Genomic DNA, 18,178 nt, shown 5'->3' with positions numbered 1-18,178 from the left:
TTATAATATGTAATATATACATGATATAAGTATATATGTAATGTAGTAACATTCATAATAACATGTAATATACACATGATGTAAGTATATATGTAATGTAGTAACATTCATAATGACATGTAATATACACATGATGTAAGTATATATGTAATGTAGTAACATTCATAATGACATGTAATATATACATGATGTAAGTATATATGTAATGTAGTAACATTCATAATAACATGTTATATATACATGATGTAAGTATATATGTAACATTCATAATAACATGTAATATATACATGATGTAAGTACATATGTAATGTAGTAACATTTATAATGACATTTAATATATACATGATGTAAGTATATATGTAATGTAGTAACATTTATAATGACATTTAATATATACATGATGTAAGTATATATGTAATGTAGTAACATTCATAATAACATGTAATATTTACCTATTTTGAGCATTTTAAGTATACGTGGCGCATTAATTTCTAAAACGCATCACATTTGCTTTTTTTTCTCTTCATCACCGATAATTACTCACTGCAGACTTGATGAGAGAAAACATCACTTACTGTACAAGGTCTGCTGTCATTAGGATGCTGACTGCTTTAGATGAAGAATGACTCATAATCCTCACGAAAAATCGGGTAACAAGCGTTTTTTTGTGTGTCGTTCTTGCCATTTCCAGGTCCTAAATGGCTGTCAAAGTGTCCCAACTTGTTGGATTATACTCTCAGCCATCTACTTTCCAAGTAATATGCATGATTTACGATCTACAACAAACTTCCAGGGAGCAAGGAAGCGAGGAGACCCAATTGTACACAAGCTTGTTATGACGGCGTCGCTATTAATAGTCCGTCTGCGTTAGCACTTATAATAACAATGTCACTAACACTTGTTAATATTCAAGTCATGAAATGTAAATGGAGTATTGGAATGGTTATCTGATGTTATGGGCGGAATAGAGGAGCTCCCATTGGCTTTTATTTATTTAATATTTAGAATGCATTCAAAAAAAAAAACATAGGCAAAATTCCAAAAAAAAGTGCAGTTCCCCTTTAAGGGCCTGCACAACCTCAGAATACCATGATCCAATTATTGGAGACATAGGAGCAGAGTGGTAATTCTGCTGACTTGCATGTGCTGAGAGCTGGTAAGGTGCGTTAATTGTATCACGAGGTATACTAAAAGTCGTCGACACCGGCCTCTTATTCACAATATTGATTTGATCTCAGTGCGGACGATTGAAGATGTTTGGCTAAATCCGAGCTGCTGTGTATTGTGTGCTTCAGACAAAGCTGAGCCTGAGAGACTGATGAAACAACACAACCTTGTATGGGCAGCGTCGCAGGGCTGAAAGATGTAAACACAGTTAAACAAGGTGTTCTGCCTGCTGGCCTTGCAGCTACTACCCCTCCGCCTTCTTCTCGCCAAAGGGGATCCTCCAAGGTTCAGTGGTGACTCAGCCTGGTATCTCTGAGGTTTTTACGCTCCCCTCTCTGGGACATGTCCCTGCCTGGCTAAGCATCCTTTTTCCCCGCAGACGACGGGGATGAATGCTGGCCAAATTTGGGGGTGTACTTGTAGCAGCGAAAGGCAATAAAGTCAGACTTTACCTTTCTGATAGAACACAATGTGTCCAGTTTGCTGGGTCTTCTTCATCTTTCCTCCCTGTGTTAAAGGGCGTACCATTGGGCATGACGTTAAAGTGCACCCGGCAGTGGAGGCTCCTCTATGGGGTCTTGGGGCAGTAGGAGGTTAACCCCTTTACTACTGTTAACCCAGGTGGCCCTTGACAAAGGCCTGGTACCTGACTGCCCCCTAGCCAGGGATACGGTGAAGACCTCAACGGCAGAGCAGGCTGAAGACGGTAGATTTAAGAACTACCACTACGGCTGCGACGACGGAAGAAGGCTGCAGCAGAAAAGGGTCCCCAGTCGTCTTGGGACTCCATGCCACTGGACCCTGACCCGATTCTGTCAAGGATCGTGTGGTGACTGTCTGCGCACCAGTCTCCCCACGTTAACCAAAGTCACGCACAGGCATCCTCATACTCGCTGATGACCACAGGGTTCAATATTAGGACCGCTGTTGTTCTCCGGTTACGTGAACAATCTTTGCGTTCCAATTCTATGCGGAAGATGCGGTCGTATATTGTTCGTCCACCTCTGCAGTGCAAACCCTTGAACTCTTGCAGTCTGCTTTTGATGTTGTTCAGTCCCAGCTGACCCAACTTAGGCTAAGTGCTAAATGCAAGCAAATCCAAGGTGATGTTATTCTCAAATGACAAACGGCTGCCATTGAACATCCCAAAAATATTGACTACTGTCGGAGGCAGATATTTACATATATCCGAATTTAAGTGTTACTTCTTTTATTTCATAGTCATATTTGAAAACAGCTCGTGTTTTCCATTTGTTCTCTTTCTGTTTGTCTGCAAGTAAACTGTGTGTGTTAACCTTGATCTTTGGAATGTGTTTTGACTAGAGAGATAATGTGCATGTGTTTTGACTAGAGAGATTGAAAAGGGGAGAGGGTTTTGGTCGGGAGGACAGACCATTTTAGCGGGGCGATCCGAATGTTCTATGCTGTCTCTGTCAATGTATATATGCAAAGCTTTGCAAATATATTACAAAATACCTATTCTGTCTCTGGTGGTTTTTCAACTCAGATTTAAGTGTCGTAAAGAGCTTGGGAGCGACTTGTGACTTGAATTCCCTGGGAGGAACAACTGGTCAAAAACGCAACACTACTCACGGGGTCGAGCTTGAGTTGGTCGCAACATATAAGTAATTTAGGAATTATTATTGATGAGAGATTGTCTTTTAAAGCACACACAGTAGAAGCATTTAAGTCCCATCTTGAAACTCATTTGTACACTCTAGCCTTTAAATAGACCCCCCTTTTAGATCAGTTGATCTGCCGTTTCTTTTCTGCTCTGCACCCCTCTCCTTCGTGGATGGGGGGCCACAGGTTCGGTGGCCACGGATGAAGCCCTGGCTGTCCAGGGTCAGGTCCCAGGGTGGACCACTCGTCTGTGCGCTGCTGACTGACCTGTCTCCGCTTGGGATGGCCTCCTGCTGGCCCCACTATGGACTGGACTCTCACTATTATGTTAGATCCACTATGGACTGGACTCTCACTATTATGTTAGATCCACTATGGACTGGACTCTCACTATTATGTTAGATCCACTATGGACTGGACTCTCACACTATTATGTTAGATCCACTACGGACTAGACTCTCACTATTATGTTAGATCCACTATGGACTGGACTCTCACTATTATGTTAGATCCACTATGGACTGGACTCTCACTATTATGTTAGATCCACTATGGACTGGACTCTCACTATTATGTTAGATCCACTATGGACTGGACTCTCACACTATTATGTTAGATCCACTATGGACTGGACTCTCACACTATTATGTTAGATCCACTACGGACTAGACTCTCACTATTATGTTAGATCCATTATGGACTAGACTCTCACAATATTATGCTCGATCCACTCGACGTCCATTGCACCGGTCGCCCAGGACGGGGACCCCTCATCTGCGGTCCCCTCCATGGTTTCTCATTGTCCCATTGGGTTGAGTATTGTCTTGCCTTGATGTGGGATCTGAGCTTCTGCAGCCCTTTGAGACACTCGTGATTTAGGGTTATATAAGGAAACATTGATTGATTGATTAAATGACATAGAAAAGCTTGTCTCTAAGCTTAAAATTAAATTGGGTTTCTTCTTCAGAAATAAGTCCCTAAAAGTTAAGAAACATGATCTCATCCACATGTCTTCCTTTACTTGATTATGGAGACTTGCTTTTTATGAATGCACTTGGCACTGACTTGAAAAAACCAGACACTGTATATCACAGTGCCTTACGTTTTATTACTGGTTGTGGAAATCCCTCCCTACGCTATTTCCTTTTAGCGTGGTTAAATTAATTCCTTTCCCGGGTCACCTACGACGTCACCCCGGCCATTTGCGGATCCTTACGACTTGTTTTAAGGGATGTCCGCTGTAATATTGGCACAGATTACAAATATTAGGTCTCTGATGGCTATGCTGATGTTAAATAGCAGACAGCATCAAGAAATGATCTTGGATTGTGCTACGAACATGACACTACTACCAAGAATGTATCTCGACGGATGCAAAGAAAGACCGGTGGAAAAGTTTTTTCCGAAGGAATTTTCGTACAAAAATCACGGAAAACAAAACTTCTGAATGTCTTAAAGTTTATCCAAAAGGCTCTGTGGATTGATAGGAGTTTTAAATCTGACTGATATCCAGAGGAAGGTTGCTATTGTTCTACTTTTCAAAAACCGAACACGATCGGATTAAGGTGTTTCCATGGGCTGTAGGAGGCTCTTTTAGACTGATACTACCTGGTCTTCAGGGATGGATGACTTAGGATAATGTCTTGATGTGAGTGTGTGTTCACGAGAGAGATACCAAGGAGCCAAAGTATTTTTGAAGTTGATAATTAGGGGTGTAAAGATTGACGGACATAACGATAGATCGAGTTATATTCCTACATTTCAAGTATTTTAAACTGTGCTCGGCAAGTTTGCCTTCCAAGAGATAGATATCGATCCAAGATCGTCTTAAAAGGGAATCGATCGATTTTATCGATACTAGAAAAAAGGAAACATTGGATTTAACAATGGCAGACTCTATTGCTTGTATTCCAACACGTCACTTCTTCCCGTGAAGAGAAATAAAGCAGTGGTCAACTAAGCCAGGATGACTGATGTGCAGCAAGCAACGTGCGAACTATATGCGTACGCAAGCAAAAAGAAGATACGGGCAAAAAAATCCAACTATAGACTGGAATGGATTCCTATACTTAAACGGTTCTTACAGCCGAAAACAACGCAAGCATAGGGGCAGTTTTCTTTGAGAGAGGCTAAATGGCGCCTAGCACCCATTGAGAACCGACGCTGCTTGACCACCATGCATATTAGGTGATCCGGACCTGACGTCGTTAAAATCCAAGCAATGTGAAGTTTAGCACTTGTTTGATTGGTCAGATTGGTCAGATCTAGTCTCAGACTTAGATTGGTCACATCTAGTCTTAGACTTAAATTGGACACATCTAGTCTTAGACTTCGATTGGTCAGAGCTAATCTTAGACTTAGATTGGTCACATTTAGTCTTAGACTTAGATTGGTCACATTTAGTCCTAGACTTAGATTGGTCAGATATAGTCTTAGGCTTAGATTGGTCAAATCTAGTCTTAGATTTAGATTGATCACATCTAGTCTTAGACTTAGATTGGTCACATCTAGTCTTAGACTTAGATTGGTCATAGCTAATCTTAGACTTAGATTGGTCATAGCTAATCTTAGACTTAGATTGGTCACATCTAGTCTTAGACTTAGATTGGTCACATCCAGTCTTGGACTTAGATTGATAAATTATAGTCTCAGACTTAGATTGGTCACATCGAGTCTTAGACTTAGATTGGTCACATCTAGTCTTAGACTTCGATTGGTCAGAGCTAGTCTTAGATTTAGGTTGGTCAGATCTAGTCTTAGACTTAGATTTGTCACATCTAGTCTTAGACTTCGATTGGTCAGAGCTAATCTTAAACTTAGGCTGGTCAGATCTAGTCTCAGACTTAGATTGGTTGGATCTAGTCTTAGACTTAGATTGGTCACATTTAGTCTGAGACTTAGATTGGTCAGATATAGTCTTAAACTTAGATTGGTCACATCTAGGGTTAGGCTTAGATTGGTCACATCTAGTCTTAGACTTAGATTGGTCACATCTAGTCTTAGACTTAGATTGGTCATAGCTAATCTTAGACTTAGATTGGTCACATCCAGTCTTAGACTTAGATTGGTCAAATCTAGTCTTAGATTTGGATTGGTCAGATCTAATCTTAGATTTAGATTGGTCAGATCTAATCTTAGGCTTAGATTGGTCAGATCGAGTCTTGGACTTACAAAAAAAGATAGTCTGGTTTTGTCAAACCATCTCTTAAATGTATTCATTTATTCTGTTATTTGTGTTAGCTTCTGCGTGTTCTCTCCTGAACAAAACGCAGACGTTGTGTCGAAGGTTCAGACGCTGTAATCGTTGGCTCTCCAGCCTTCACTTCCCATACTTGTCTTGTTCCAAGTGCCGCAAAAACGTAGCATGAGCTCAAAGTTGGTAGCAGTCAGTGTCTTTTGACCAATCATTGATGAGATCGCATGAAAAACTCTTCATGCACGACTCTGTGCCTGAAAAAGCCAACGCCACCACTCTCTCTCACCTGGAGCACAGTTGTCCACCAGAGCTCCGAGGGCTTTGCCGTCCCTCCAGTCCCGGTTGAAGTTATTGATGGGCAGCTGGGGCACTTTGTTTTGGATCCAGCCCAGCAGGCGCTGCTTGGGCGTCATCTTCTTGGTCTCCTCGTCGTCCTCGTCGTCCCACATGGGCATGGAGATGGAGTAGTGCAGGATGAGGGTCCAGATGAGACCCAGGATCAGCTTCAGGTTGCCATCGACGATGGCTTTGCTGTCTGCGGAGGGACAACACAAGTGGGAATTTTACTCGCACCTGAAAGCTACATTTTTGGGTGTTTTTAGCTTCAAAGCCATGAGATGAGGCAAGTGGTATCCGCTTGGCAGAGCAGAGCTGACCAGGCTATTCTGAGTAGGTATATAAACAACCATGATTGACTGCTGAGGGGACAGCCATCTAATGCGTCTCCACTGCCCCCGGTCCGTGAGCGCCTTTCTTCCAGACAGCTGTCTGGCAGTGGACCGCTAACAATCTGTCATGTGGTCACAATGCTACACCCAAGACAGTGACAGCTGAGGATATGTGGAAGTGGATCTCCCTCTGCATAAATACCACTTGGATTTCAATTACCTCCTAAAGTAGGAGCGCCGGCCTGCGATAAATCAAAGAGTTGGCGATTGCTCGTATCGACAGCAAAGCGCCGCGCTTTATTTCCTACCTAAAGTTGCCTGCGGGGGGAAAGTTTGCGGAATGAGACACTTTAATTTAGGGATGCCAACGTTTAACCTTAAAGAAGTGCTTTGTTTTTTTTTGATGTGGTCAGTAGAGAATTGCCTGTTGATGACCGTTCCTTTGTTAATGAGCATTATTAGGCCAAGCTACTTGATTCATGGATTTCCATCAATGTTTATAGAACATACCGTGTTTTTGGGACCATAGGGCTCACCGCATTATAAGGCGCACTGCTCATGAGTGGGTCTATTCAGGTCTACTTTCATACAAAAAGCACATTCAAGTTAAAGTTAAAGCACCAATGATTGTCACACACACACTTGGTGTGGTGAAATTACTCTCTGCATTTGACCCATCCCCATGTTCACCCCCTGGGAGGTGAGGGGAGTAGTGAGCAGCACCGGTGGCCGCGCTCTGGAATCATTTTGGTGATTTAACGCCCAATTCCAATGGATCCCATTTTTATAGTCTTTGGTATGACTCGCCTGGGGTTTGAACTCACGACCTACCGATCCCAGGGTGGACACTCTAACCACAAGGCCACTGAACAGGTGCCTAAAGGGGTCATATTACGATTTTTTTCCTTGTGGTCTACATAACATGTAATGGTGGGCTGGAAGGTTGTCTTTTTCTAATGTATTTATTACATTCTCTGCAAGCTGGGTAACGTTTGCTGTGGTCTGGAACAACATGGCACACAAACAACTAGGAGAAATGCGGCCAACATTACATACAGATAATGTGGCATGAGACGTGCAAATATGAATTATGAATTATATATTTTATATAGCGCTTTTCTCTAGTGACTCAAAGCGCTTTACATAGTGAAACCCAATATCTAAGTTACATTTAAACCAGTGTGGGTGGCACTGGGAGCAGGTGGGTAAAGTGTCTTGCCCAAGGACACAACAGCAGTAACTAGGATGGCGGATGCGGGGATCGAACCTGCAACCCTCAAGTTGCTGGCACTGCCGCTCTACCAACCGAGCTATACCGCCCCACAAATATAAATGAAATACACAGAGGACATAAGTAAAGGAAATTAAATGAGCTCAAATATACCTACAAACGAGGCATTATGATGCAATATGTACATACAGCTCGCCTAAATAGCATGTTAGCATTGATCAGCTTGCAGTCGTGCAGTGACCAAATATGCCTGATAAGCACTCCAGCAAATCAATTAAAATCAACAAAGCTCACTTTTGTGCATTCACGCACAGCATAAAACGTTTGATGGACAAAATGCTAAATAGCATGTTAGCGTCGATTAGCATCACTGATCAAATATGCCTGATTAGCACTCCACACAAGTCAATAACATCAACAAAGCGCACCTTTGTGCATTCACGCACAGCATAAAACGTTTGGTGGACAAAATGAGACGAAGAAGGAGTGGCATGAAACACGTCTTTCTGTGGCAGCATCGGAGAGAGTTGTACATGTAAACAAACAACGAGGAGTTCAAGGATCGCTGAAACTAGTAGGACAAAACGACACTTGCTAAATACTCTCATCAGTGAAGCATGTTTAATACAAACAGTGGGATTTCTAACAATTAGGAAGGTTTGTGTCATGTTTGTCCTACAGAAAATATGTTAAAACAAAATGTTAATTTTTTTCTTCATCTTTTTCCATTTTCACACATCTCCGATTATTTTGATAGTCGATTAGTCAATGATTATCTTAACGATTAGTCGACTAATCAGATAATAAGGCGTACACATATTTAATGGCTGTAATTTTTCCATCGACTTCTAAATGCAGCTTAAGTTATTTTGGGCCTGTGCTTACTAACAAACTAACAAAAATGACTCATTCATTCATAAATATGTATTCATGCTGTAACTGTGCTGCTCTTTCAGCTGTTACAAACATTAAAATGACCAATAAAATGTTTATTTAAAACCAAAAAAGGAAAGTCAAATTGCTAAAAAATTAATATAAAAATAAAAATTACCTTGTTAAACAACAGTTAGAAAACAGTTAAAAACAGTTAAAAAAACAGTTTAAAAAAACTGTTAAAAACAATTAAAAAACACTTTAAAAACAGTTAAAAACTGTTAAAAACAGTTAAAAAACAGTTAAAAAAAACAGTTAAAAAACAGTTAAAACTGTTTAAAAAAAAAAGTTAAAAACAGTTTAAAAAACAGTTAAAAACCAGGTAAAAAAACAGGTAAAAAAACTGGTAAAAAACAGTTAAAAAACAGTTTAAAAAACAGTTAAAATAGCAGCAATGAAAACAAACAAAACACAAAATCTAACTTCCTCTAAAAGAAAATCCACACTGATATATTGATTATTGATTCACTCTTGACAGTTTTAGCACTCTAACCGACTCAATGTGTAGAATAATATCTTTGATTAATTCCTAAAATGTTAACTGTGCGTTTGGTGTTAGGGTGCATTTTTTACCACGTTGCAAATTGACGCTGCTTTAAAACGTACTTGATTTGATGTAGTCAAAGTTTAGCTGGCTGACTTTGGCTAAAATGCTAAAGTTATTTTTCACACAAAACTTGGTCTCACTCTTGTTAGCTAGTTAGCAGGGTAGAAGCTAACACTCTTACCGAAGTTGATTTATGTCCGACATCATATCTACGCTTTGAATGCTGGCGTATCACAGATGTACTGCCATAAAAACAAGGTCCGCTTTGCAAAATATTCATGTTTTTAACAAGAATAAGAGAAAATAGCCTCACACTTAACACTCGGAAAAACACGAATGATGACGTCACGACTATTGTGGACAAATATAATTGTCGGCGACAAATTTTATTGTCGAATAAACATCTTAGCCCAAGTTTTTAGTTTTTTGTTAAATTTTAGAAGATGAACATAACGAAGCTGCAAATTGTCCCTTGGCCGCACTTTGGACACCCCTGTGTTAGAAGGTGGGAATAAAAGTGCAGAGACAATAATTGGTTTCGATTTTTGGCCTGTTACAGTCCACTTGCATTGGAGCCTAGTACAGTATTTTAATGTGATCCGACTGTATTTGTTAGTACGTTATTTAAAACGGACATGTCATTTTTTGCCAGTTACAGTCCACCTGCAATGGGTCCTAATGTAGTGACTCAAACGATATAAATATATATCGCGATTAGGGATTTCAAAGGGGTGGAAAGTTTGCGGTAAATTTCCGCAAAAACTTTACGGAAATTTACCACGGGAAGTTAAGCTCGGGAAGTTTGGAAATTTTGACCATTTTTCGATTATTCAAAGTTGGACACTGTCTCAAAAAAAACAGGGAATTATCTGGGCATGTGATGGAAGAATGCACTGCACGTGTGATGGAGGAATGCACAGTGAAGGGTTGAAATTCAACTGAATTTGCATTAAATCGGGTTGTTTTAGCTAATAATCATGCTGCAAGATCGAGCATGTTGCATTCAATGTTTATTCCCATTAATTTGCCATTAATTCCCATTGAAAGTTTCCAACTTTGAATATTCCCGGAATTTTGCAACCCTAATCGCGATAGACACGTAATCGGCTTCAATAAAAAATGTGTTCAATAAAAGGTTCAATATTTGCGTGGTTGGTTGCACAAACAAAAACACTTTCTCGCTGGTAAGCAAGCAAAGCAGGAAGTGATTAGTTTAAGTGACACGCCTACAGCCAATCAGTTAACAGCATCAACTATCAAGTTTGGTTGCAGTCGATTCTTTGCACGGCGTGGGAAGAGGAACTAAAAATTGTTGATAAAATGGGAAAAGTCCGATCAAAAGTAGGGCGTTTTTTTGGGATGTTTAAAAACGGACCGTAGTCAGACCAATGTGGTCTGTAAATTATGCACGGCAAGACCGGTAATACCACAAGGGCTCACCCTTTAGAGCACAACCGTAACTTCCTGGTTGTAAACCTGCAGAAAATAGCTATTCTCATTGTTTACATGTTCACACATTGCATTTTTTACATATTCCATATTTTCCACCTTCATTTTAATAGATTATATATATATATATATATATATATATATATATATATATATATATATATATATATATATATATATGTCATTTTAGAATTTTGTTTACATTATTTAACATTTCCTTTTCTTTCTGCCTTGAAAGCTGAGTGGATTATAATCAGAGGAAGGTTACATAAAAAAAAAAAAAAACCAAAAAAACATGTTTACATTTAATATATTTGTATCCTAGTCCTTATTTTCAACAGGTAATAAAAAATATCAATAATTATCAATACAGAGCGATATACAAACCCCAAAACCAGTGAAGTTGGCACGTTGTGTAAATGGTAAATAAAAACAGAATACAATGATTTGCAAATCCTTTTCAACTTATATTCAATTGAATAGACTGCAAAGACAAGATATTTAACGTTCGAACCGAGAAACGTTGTTATTTTTTGCAAATATTAGCTCATTTGGAATTTGATGCCTGCAACATGTTTCAAAAAAGCTGGCACGAGTGGCAAAAAAAGACTGAGAAAGTTGAGGAACGCTCATCAAACACTTATTTGGAACATCCCACAGGTGAACAAGCTAATTGGGAACAGGTGGGTGCCATGATTGGGTATAAAAGCAGCTTCCATGAAATGCTCAGTCATTCACAAACAAGGACGGGGCGAGGGTCACCACTTTGTCAACAAATGTGTGAGCAAATTGTTTAAGAACAACATTTCTCAACCAGCGGTCTATAATATCATCAAAAGGTTCAGAGAATCTGGAGAAATCACTGCACGTAAGCGATGATATTACGGACCTTTCGATCCCTCAGGCTGTACTGCATCAACAAGCGACATCAGTGTGTAAAGGATATCACCACATGGGGTCAGCAACACTTCAGAAAACCACTGTTAGTAACTATAGTTTGTCGCTACATCTGTAAGTGCAAGTTCAAACTCTACTATGCAAAGCAAAAGCCATTTATCAACAACACCCAGAAACGCCGCCGGCTTCGCTGGGCCCGAGCTCATCTAAGATGGACTGATGCAAAGTGGAAAAGTGTTCTGTGGTCTGACGAGTCCACATTTCAAATTGGTTTTGGAAACTGTGCACGTCGTGTCCTGTGGACCAAAGTGGAATAGAACCATACGGACTGTTCTAGGCGCAAAGTTGAAAAGCCAGCATCTGTGATGGTATGGGGGTGTATTAGTACCCAAGGCATGGGTAACTTACACATCTGTGAAGGCACCATTAATGCTGAAAGGTACATACAGGTTTTGGAGCAACATATGTTGCCATCCAAGCAACGTTATCATGGACGCCCCTGCTTATTTTAGCAAGCCACGTGGTACAACATAGTAAAAGAGTGCGGGTACTAGTCTGGCCTGCCTGTAGTCCAGACCTGTCCCCCATTGAAAATGTGTGGCGCATTATGAAGCCTAAATACCACAACGGAGACCCCCGGACTGTTGAACAACTTAAGCTGTACATCAAGCAAGAATGGGAAAGAATTCCACCTGAAAAGCTTCAAAAATGTGTCTCCTCAGTTCCCAAATGTTTACTGAGTGTTGTTAAAAGGAAAGGCCATGTAACACAGTGGGAAAAATGCCCCTATGACAACTTTTTTGCAAGTTAGTGATTATTTGCAGAAAAAAAAAGAAGTTTCTCAGTGTGAACATGAAATATTTTGTCTTTGCAGTCTATTCAATTGAATATAAGTTGAAAAGGATTTGCAAATCATTGTATTCTGTTTTTATTTACCATTTACACAACCATATCACCCTGGTAAGAAGTAAGAAGTGTGGCCTTAAGTAGTGTTAGAAAGACAGTTTGGGATTATTTAACCTCGGTGGAAATCTGATCCAAGTGTCATTTAAGTCCAGAAGGAATTTCAGTGACCAGGCAGCTGTTTTTGTGTCATTCCTGTGTGTGTTGGAGGAAGTTTGAATGACACAGTCAGGTGTGGCCAAGTGTCACCGTGGGGACTGTGCGGCCAACTGGGAGCACAAAGAGACGTCCGTCAAACGCCGTGCTGACACACGCTGGCGCGTATGTGTGACTCCTGCCTTTTTACCGCCTCTGACAGTGTGAGCGCGCGCTCAAACCATTCCGTGACCTTTATTGTCCAGAAGGCCGATCAGATCTTTGTGGGCGACACGCGTGAACACGATACGCTACGTTATCCTCCGTGACCTTTGCCCTTATCTGCGGGGACACGCCCGTGTTGAGTCGACGTGGCCTTCACGGTCAACCCACCAAAGCCTCGGCCATATCGGGAATTTCACTGAAATGTGGTACACTGTTATTAATCCCCAGAATAAAATACTACGTCATGGTAAACCACAATCCCTCATCTTGTAGTGATGGGCAAGCTACTCGGAAAATGTAGTGAGCTAAGCTACAAGTTACTCTCCATTAAATGTAGCTAAGCTACAAGTTACTCTCCAATTAATGTAACTAAGCTACAAGTTACTCTCCATTAAATGTAGCTAAACTACAAGTTACTATCCATTAAATGTAGCTAAGCTACAAGTTACGCTCCATTAAATGTAGCTAAACTACAAATTATTCTCCATTAAATGTCGCAAAGCTACAAGTTACTCTCCAATAAATGTAGCTAAGCGACAAGTTACTCCCCATTAAATGTAGCAAAGCTACAAGTTACTCTCCATTAAATGTAGCTAAGCTACAAGTTACTCTACATTAAATGTAGCTAAACTACAAGTTACTATCCATTAAATGTAGCTAAGCTACAAGTTACGCTCCATTAAATTTAGCTAAGCTACAAGTTACTCCCCATTAAATGTAGCAAAGATACAAATTACTCTCCATTGAATGTAGCTAAACTACAAGTTACTATCCATCAAATGTAGCTGAGCTACAAGTTACGCTCCATTAAATGTAGCTAAACTACAAATTATTCTCCATTAAATGTCGCAAAGCTACAAGTTACTCTCCAATTAATGTAGCTAAGCTACAAGTTACTCTCCATTAAATGTAGCTAAGCTACAATTTACTCTCTACTAAATGTAGCTAAGCTACAAGTTACTCTCCATTAAATGTAGCAAAGCTACAAGTTACTCTCCATTAAATGTAGCTAAACTACAAGTTACTATCCATTAAATGTAGCTAAACTACAAGTTATTCTCCATTAAATGTAGCTAAGCTACAATTTACTCTCCATTAAATGTAGCTAAGCTACAAGTTACTCTCCGATAAATGTAGCTAAGCTACAAGTTACTCCCCATGAAATGTAGCAAAGCTACAAGTTACTCTCCTCTCCATTAAATATAGCTAAGATACAAGTTACTCTCCATGAAATGTAGCTAAGCTACAAGTTACTATCCATTAAATGTAGCTAAACTACAAGTTATTCTCCATTAAATGTAGCTAAGCTACAATTTACTCTCCATTAAATGTAGCTAAGCTACAAGTTACTCTCCATTAAATGTAGCTAAGCTACAAGTTACTCCCCATTAAATGTAGCAAAGCTACAAGTTACTCCCCATTAAATGTAGCAAAGATACAAATTACTCTCCATTAAATGTAGCTAAACTACAAGTTACTATCCATTAAATGTAGCTGAGCTACAAGTTACTCTCCATTAAATGTAGCTAAGCTACAAGTTACGCTCCATTAAATGTAGCTAAGCTACAAGTTACTCTCCATTAAATGTAGCTAAGCTACAAGTTACTCTCCATGAAATGTAGCTAAGCTACAAGTTACTCTCTAATAAATGTGGCTAAGCGACAAGTTACTTTCCATTAAATGTAGCTAAGCTACAAGTTACTCTCTATTAAATGTAGCTAAGCTACAAGTTACTCTCTATTAAATGTAGCTAAGCTACAAGTTACTCTCCATTAAATGTAGCTAAGCTACAAGTTACTCTCTGTTAAATGTATCTAAGCTACAAGTTACTCTACGTTAAATGTAGCAAAGCTACAAGTTACTCTCCATTAAATGTAGCTAAACCACAAGTTACTCTCCATTAAATGTAGCTAAGCTACAAGTTACGCTCCATTACATGTAGCTAATCTACAAGTTACTCTCCAATAAATGTAGCTAAGCTACAAGTTACTCTCCGTTAAATGTAGCTAAGCTACAAGTTACACTTGTGACCAACAAGTATGTTCTTTTGACCACAACTATATGTTCTCTAGAAAATATGGTTTTTCAAAGCGTACAAAAACCCTCAAGAATAGTGTTTAGAGTGTCCGCCCTGAGATCGGTAGGTCGTGAGTTCAAACCCCGGCCAAGTCATACCAAAGACTATAAAAATGGGAACCATTACCTCCCTGCTTGGCACTCAGCATCAAGCGTTGGAATTGGGGGTTAAATCATTATTCACATGTGAATAACATAAATACAGTCTATTAATACAGTCTATTATACGGCATTATTCACATGTGAATAACATAAATGCAGTCTATTATACAGCATTATTCACATGCGAATAACATAAATACAGTCTATTATACAGCATTATTCACATGTGAATAACATAAATACAGTCTATTATACAGCATTATTCACATGTGAATAATATAAATGCAGTCTATTATACGGCATTATTCACATGTGAATAATATAAATACAGTCCTTTATAGGGCATTATTCACTTGTGAACAAACATAAATACAGTCCATTATACGGCATTATTCACATGTGAATAACATAAATACAGTCTATTACACAGCATTATTCACATGTGAAAAACATAAATACAGTCTATTATACGGCATTATTCACATGTGAATAACATAAATGCAGTCTATTATACAGCATTATTCACATGCGAATAACATAAATACAGTCTATTATACGGCATTATTCACATGTGAATAACATAAATGCAGTCTATTATACAGCATTATTCACATGTGAATAACATAAATACAGTCTATTATACAGCATTATTCACATGTGAATAACATAAATACAGTCTATTATACGACATTATTCACATGTGAATAACATAAATACAGTCTATTATACGGCATTATTCACATGTGAATAACATAAATACGGTCTATTATACAGCATTATTCACATGTAAATAACATAAATACAGTCTATTATACGGCATTATTCACATGTGAATAACATAAATACAGTCTATTATATAGCATTATTCACATGTGAATAACATGAATACAGTCCATTATACGGCATTATTCACATGTGAATAACATAAATACAGTATATTATACAGCATTATTCACATGTGAATAACATAAATACAGTCTATTATATAGCATTATTCACATGTGAATAACATAAATACAGTCTATTATACAGCATTATTCACATGTGAATAACATAAATACAGTCTATTATACGTAATTATTCACATGTGAATAACATAAATACAGTCTATTATACGGCATTATTCACATGCGAATAACATAAACACAGTCCATCCATCCATTTTCTACCGCTTGTCCCTTTTTGGGGTATAAGGGGGTGCTGGAGCCTATCTCAGCTGCATTCGGGTGGAAGGCGGGCTACACCCTGGACAAGTCGCCACCTCATCACAGTGCCAACACAGATAGACAGACAACATTCGCACTCACATTCACACACTAGGGCCAATTCACAGTCTATTATATGAAATCACCAAAAAATGATTCCCGGGCGCGGCCACCGCTGCTGCTCACTGCTCCCCTCACCTCCCAGGTGGGTGATCAAGGGTGATGGAGAATAATTTCGCCACATTTAGTGTGTGTGTGACAATCATTGGTACTTTAACTTTAATTGTATCCTGGACCACTTGGGGACGGGTTCCTCAGGAACTCATAGACCCCCCCCAGCCCTGGCCCTGGAAGTCACTCACCAATGGAGACCAGCTTGATGTGCTCCCGCTCCAAGAACTCCAGGGCCACGGACACGTTCTCCAGCTTCATCTGCCGGAAGTTGGGCCTGATGTGGTGCTTCCGGTACATCTTCTTCTGGCTCAGCACCTCCAGCAGCGAGACGAGCTTCAGGCCGTCGGTGAAGTCCCGCTGCAGGTCGCTGATGGTCTTGTTCACGCACTTGAGGTGCTCGTTGCACCAGCGGGTGAAGGTGTTCTGCTGGATCTTCTTCCACGGCGCGTCCTCGGCCAGGTCCTTCTCCGTGGCCGGCATCTCGTCGTCCTCCTCCCCCTCGCCCAAGTCGGCCTGGCGGTACTGCGGCTCCTCGCTGTAGTTATTACTCGTCATGGCGGCGGATAGCGTCTTCTTCGGGAACACTCAGGTGCGCGAATAATAACAAATAAAAAGTTTAGCGCGCACTTCGGAAGACGTCAATTCCCTTTCTCGTCACGACCGGTGTTTGTCCCCGCGGCGTGTTTAACTTGAATGTCCGGAGTGACGGCCGCCGCCTTTATAAAGACCACCCGGGACACGTCACCCGGGTCCATGTGCTCATGCGGGGGTCCGCGGCTCGGTTTACCGGTCTTGTGGGGAGGGGGTGGGGGTTGGGGGGGTCGAAGCATGTGGCTTATTTTTAGGCGCTCCTATTTGGGAGTCCACTTTGTGTCCCTCCCGCCGAGCAAAAAGGAGGCTGAACAAGCGAGCTAAGAAAAGAAAGTGAGATAGTCATAGCAGGTCACTTCATTAGGCACACCGCGCCAGGAGCTTCACTATAGAGCAGGGGGAGGGGGGACGTAGGGTCCGACCCCGTGGGTTCTTCGTGGCCCGAGCACCCACGTGGAATTGACGTCAACTTTCAATCTTGAAATCAATTAAAGCAAAATAAATCTTAACCTATTGTTACTATATAATGCATATGCTGAAACGACGTGGTCGCATAGTGATGCGGGTGTGGTTCTCCCAAGGATGCAGACGGCTTCGGACACAGCTTGCAGGTAGGAAAATGATTTATTTTAAATATAAATCATATGGTGAATAACAAAAAGACATGCACGTAGCACAAAAGGCAAAACAAAAGGACTAGCGTGGGAGCTAGCAGGAAAAAAATAGCATAGCATGAAATCTAAGTAGTCGTTATTAGTTGTATGAGAACAAACTAGGAAGCCAGACCGAGTGAGGCCAGGGCAAAGACTAAATAGCCCTCTGATTAGTGCCCGGGCAACAGGTGCGCGTCCCGAACACTAACCAGAGGCAGGTGCATGTAATCGGTTGACATGGCAACTGAAAACAAACAAAATCAAGGTGCTGAAAACACGTGACTCAAACATAAACAAACTATGATCCGGGCAGCGGATCGTAACATATGCTCCTTTTTGACTGTACTTACATGTATCATTTATTTATATTAATCACATGTGAATAATGCTGTATAATAGACTG

At 40.2% G+C, this 18,178-nt stretch overlaps 1 protein-coding gene across 2 annotated transcripts in view; it reads right to left on the bottom strand.

Annotated features, from left to right (window-relative positions):
• The window catches only part of LOC133571999 (filamin-C-like), a 129,870-nt gene extending 112,631 nt beyond the window's left edge, over window positions 1-17,239 (bottom strand). For both annotated transcript variants that reach the window (XM_061924580.1, XM_061924581.2), the window contains exons 1-2: window positions 16,720-17,239; window positions 6,273-6,521 (exon numbers count right to left, since the gene is read on the bottom strand). In XM_061924580.1, coding sequence (XP_061780564.1) covers window positions 6,273-6,521; window positions 16,720-17,086 — 616 coding nt within the window. In that variant the 5' untranslated portion in view covers window positions 17,087-17,239. The remainder of the gene's footprint in view (window positions 1-6,272; window positions 6,522-16,719) is intronic.
• Window positions 17,240-18,178: the final 939 nt, after the last annotated feature.

The sequence above is a fragment of the Nerophis lumbriciformis genome, linkage group LG29 (assembly GCF_033978685.3).
Source record: "Nerophis lumbriciformis linkage group LG29, RoL_Nlum_v2.1, whole genome shotgun sequence".
NCBI lineage: Eukaryota > Metazoa > Chordata > Actinopteri > Syngnathiformes > Syngnathidae > Nerophis > Nerophis lumbriciformis.
Note: the sequence above shows the minus strand (reverse complement) of the source record. Positions and strands in the feature narration are given on the sequence as shown.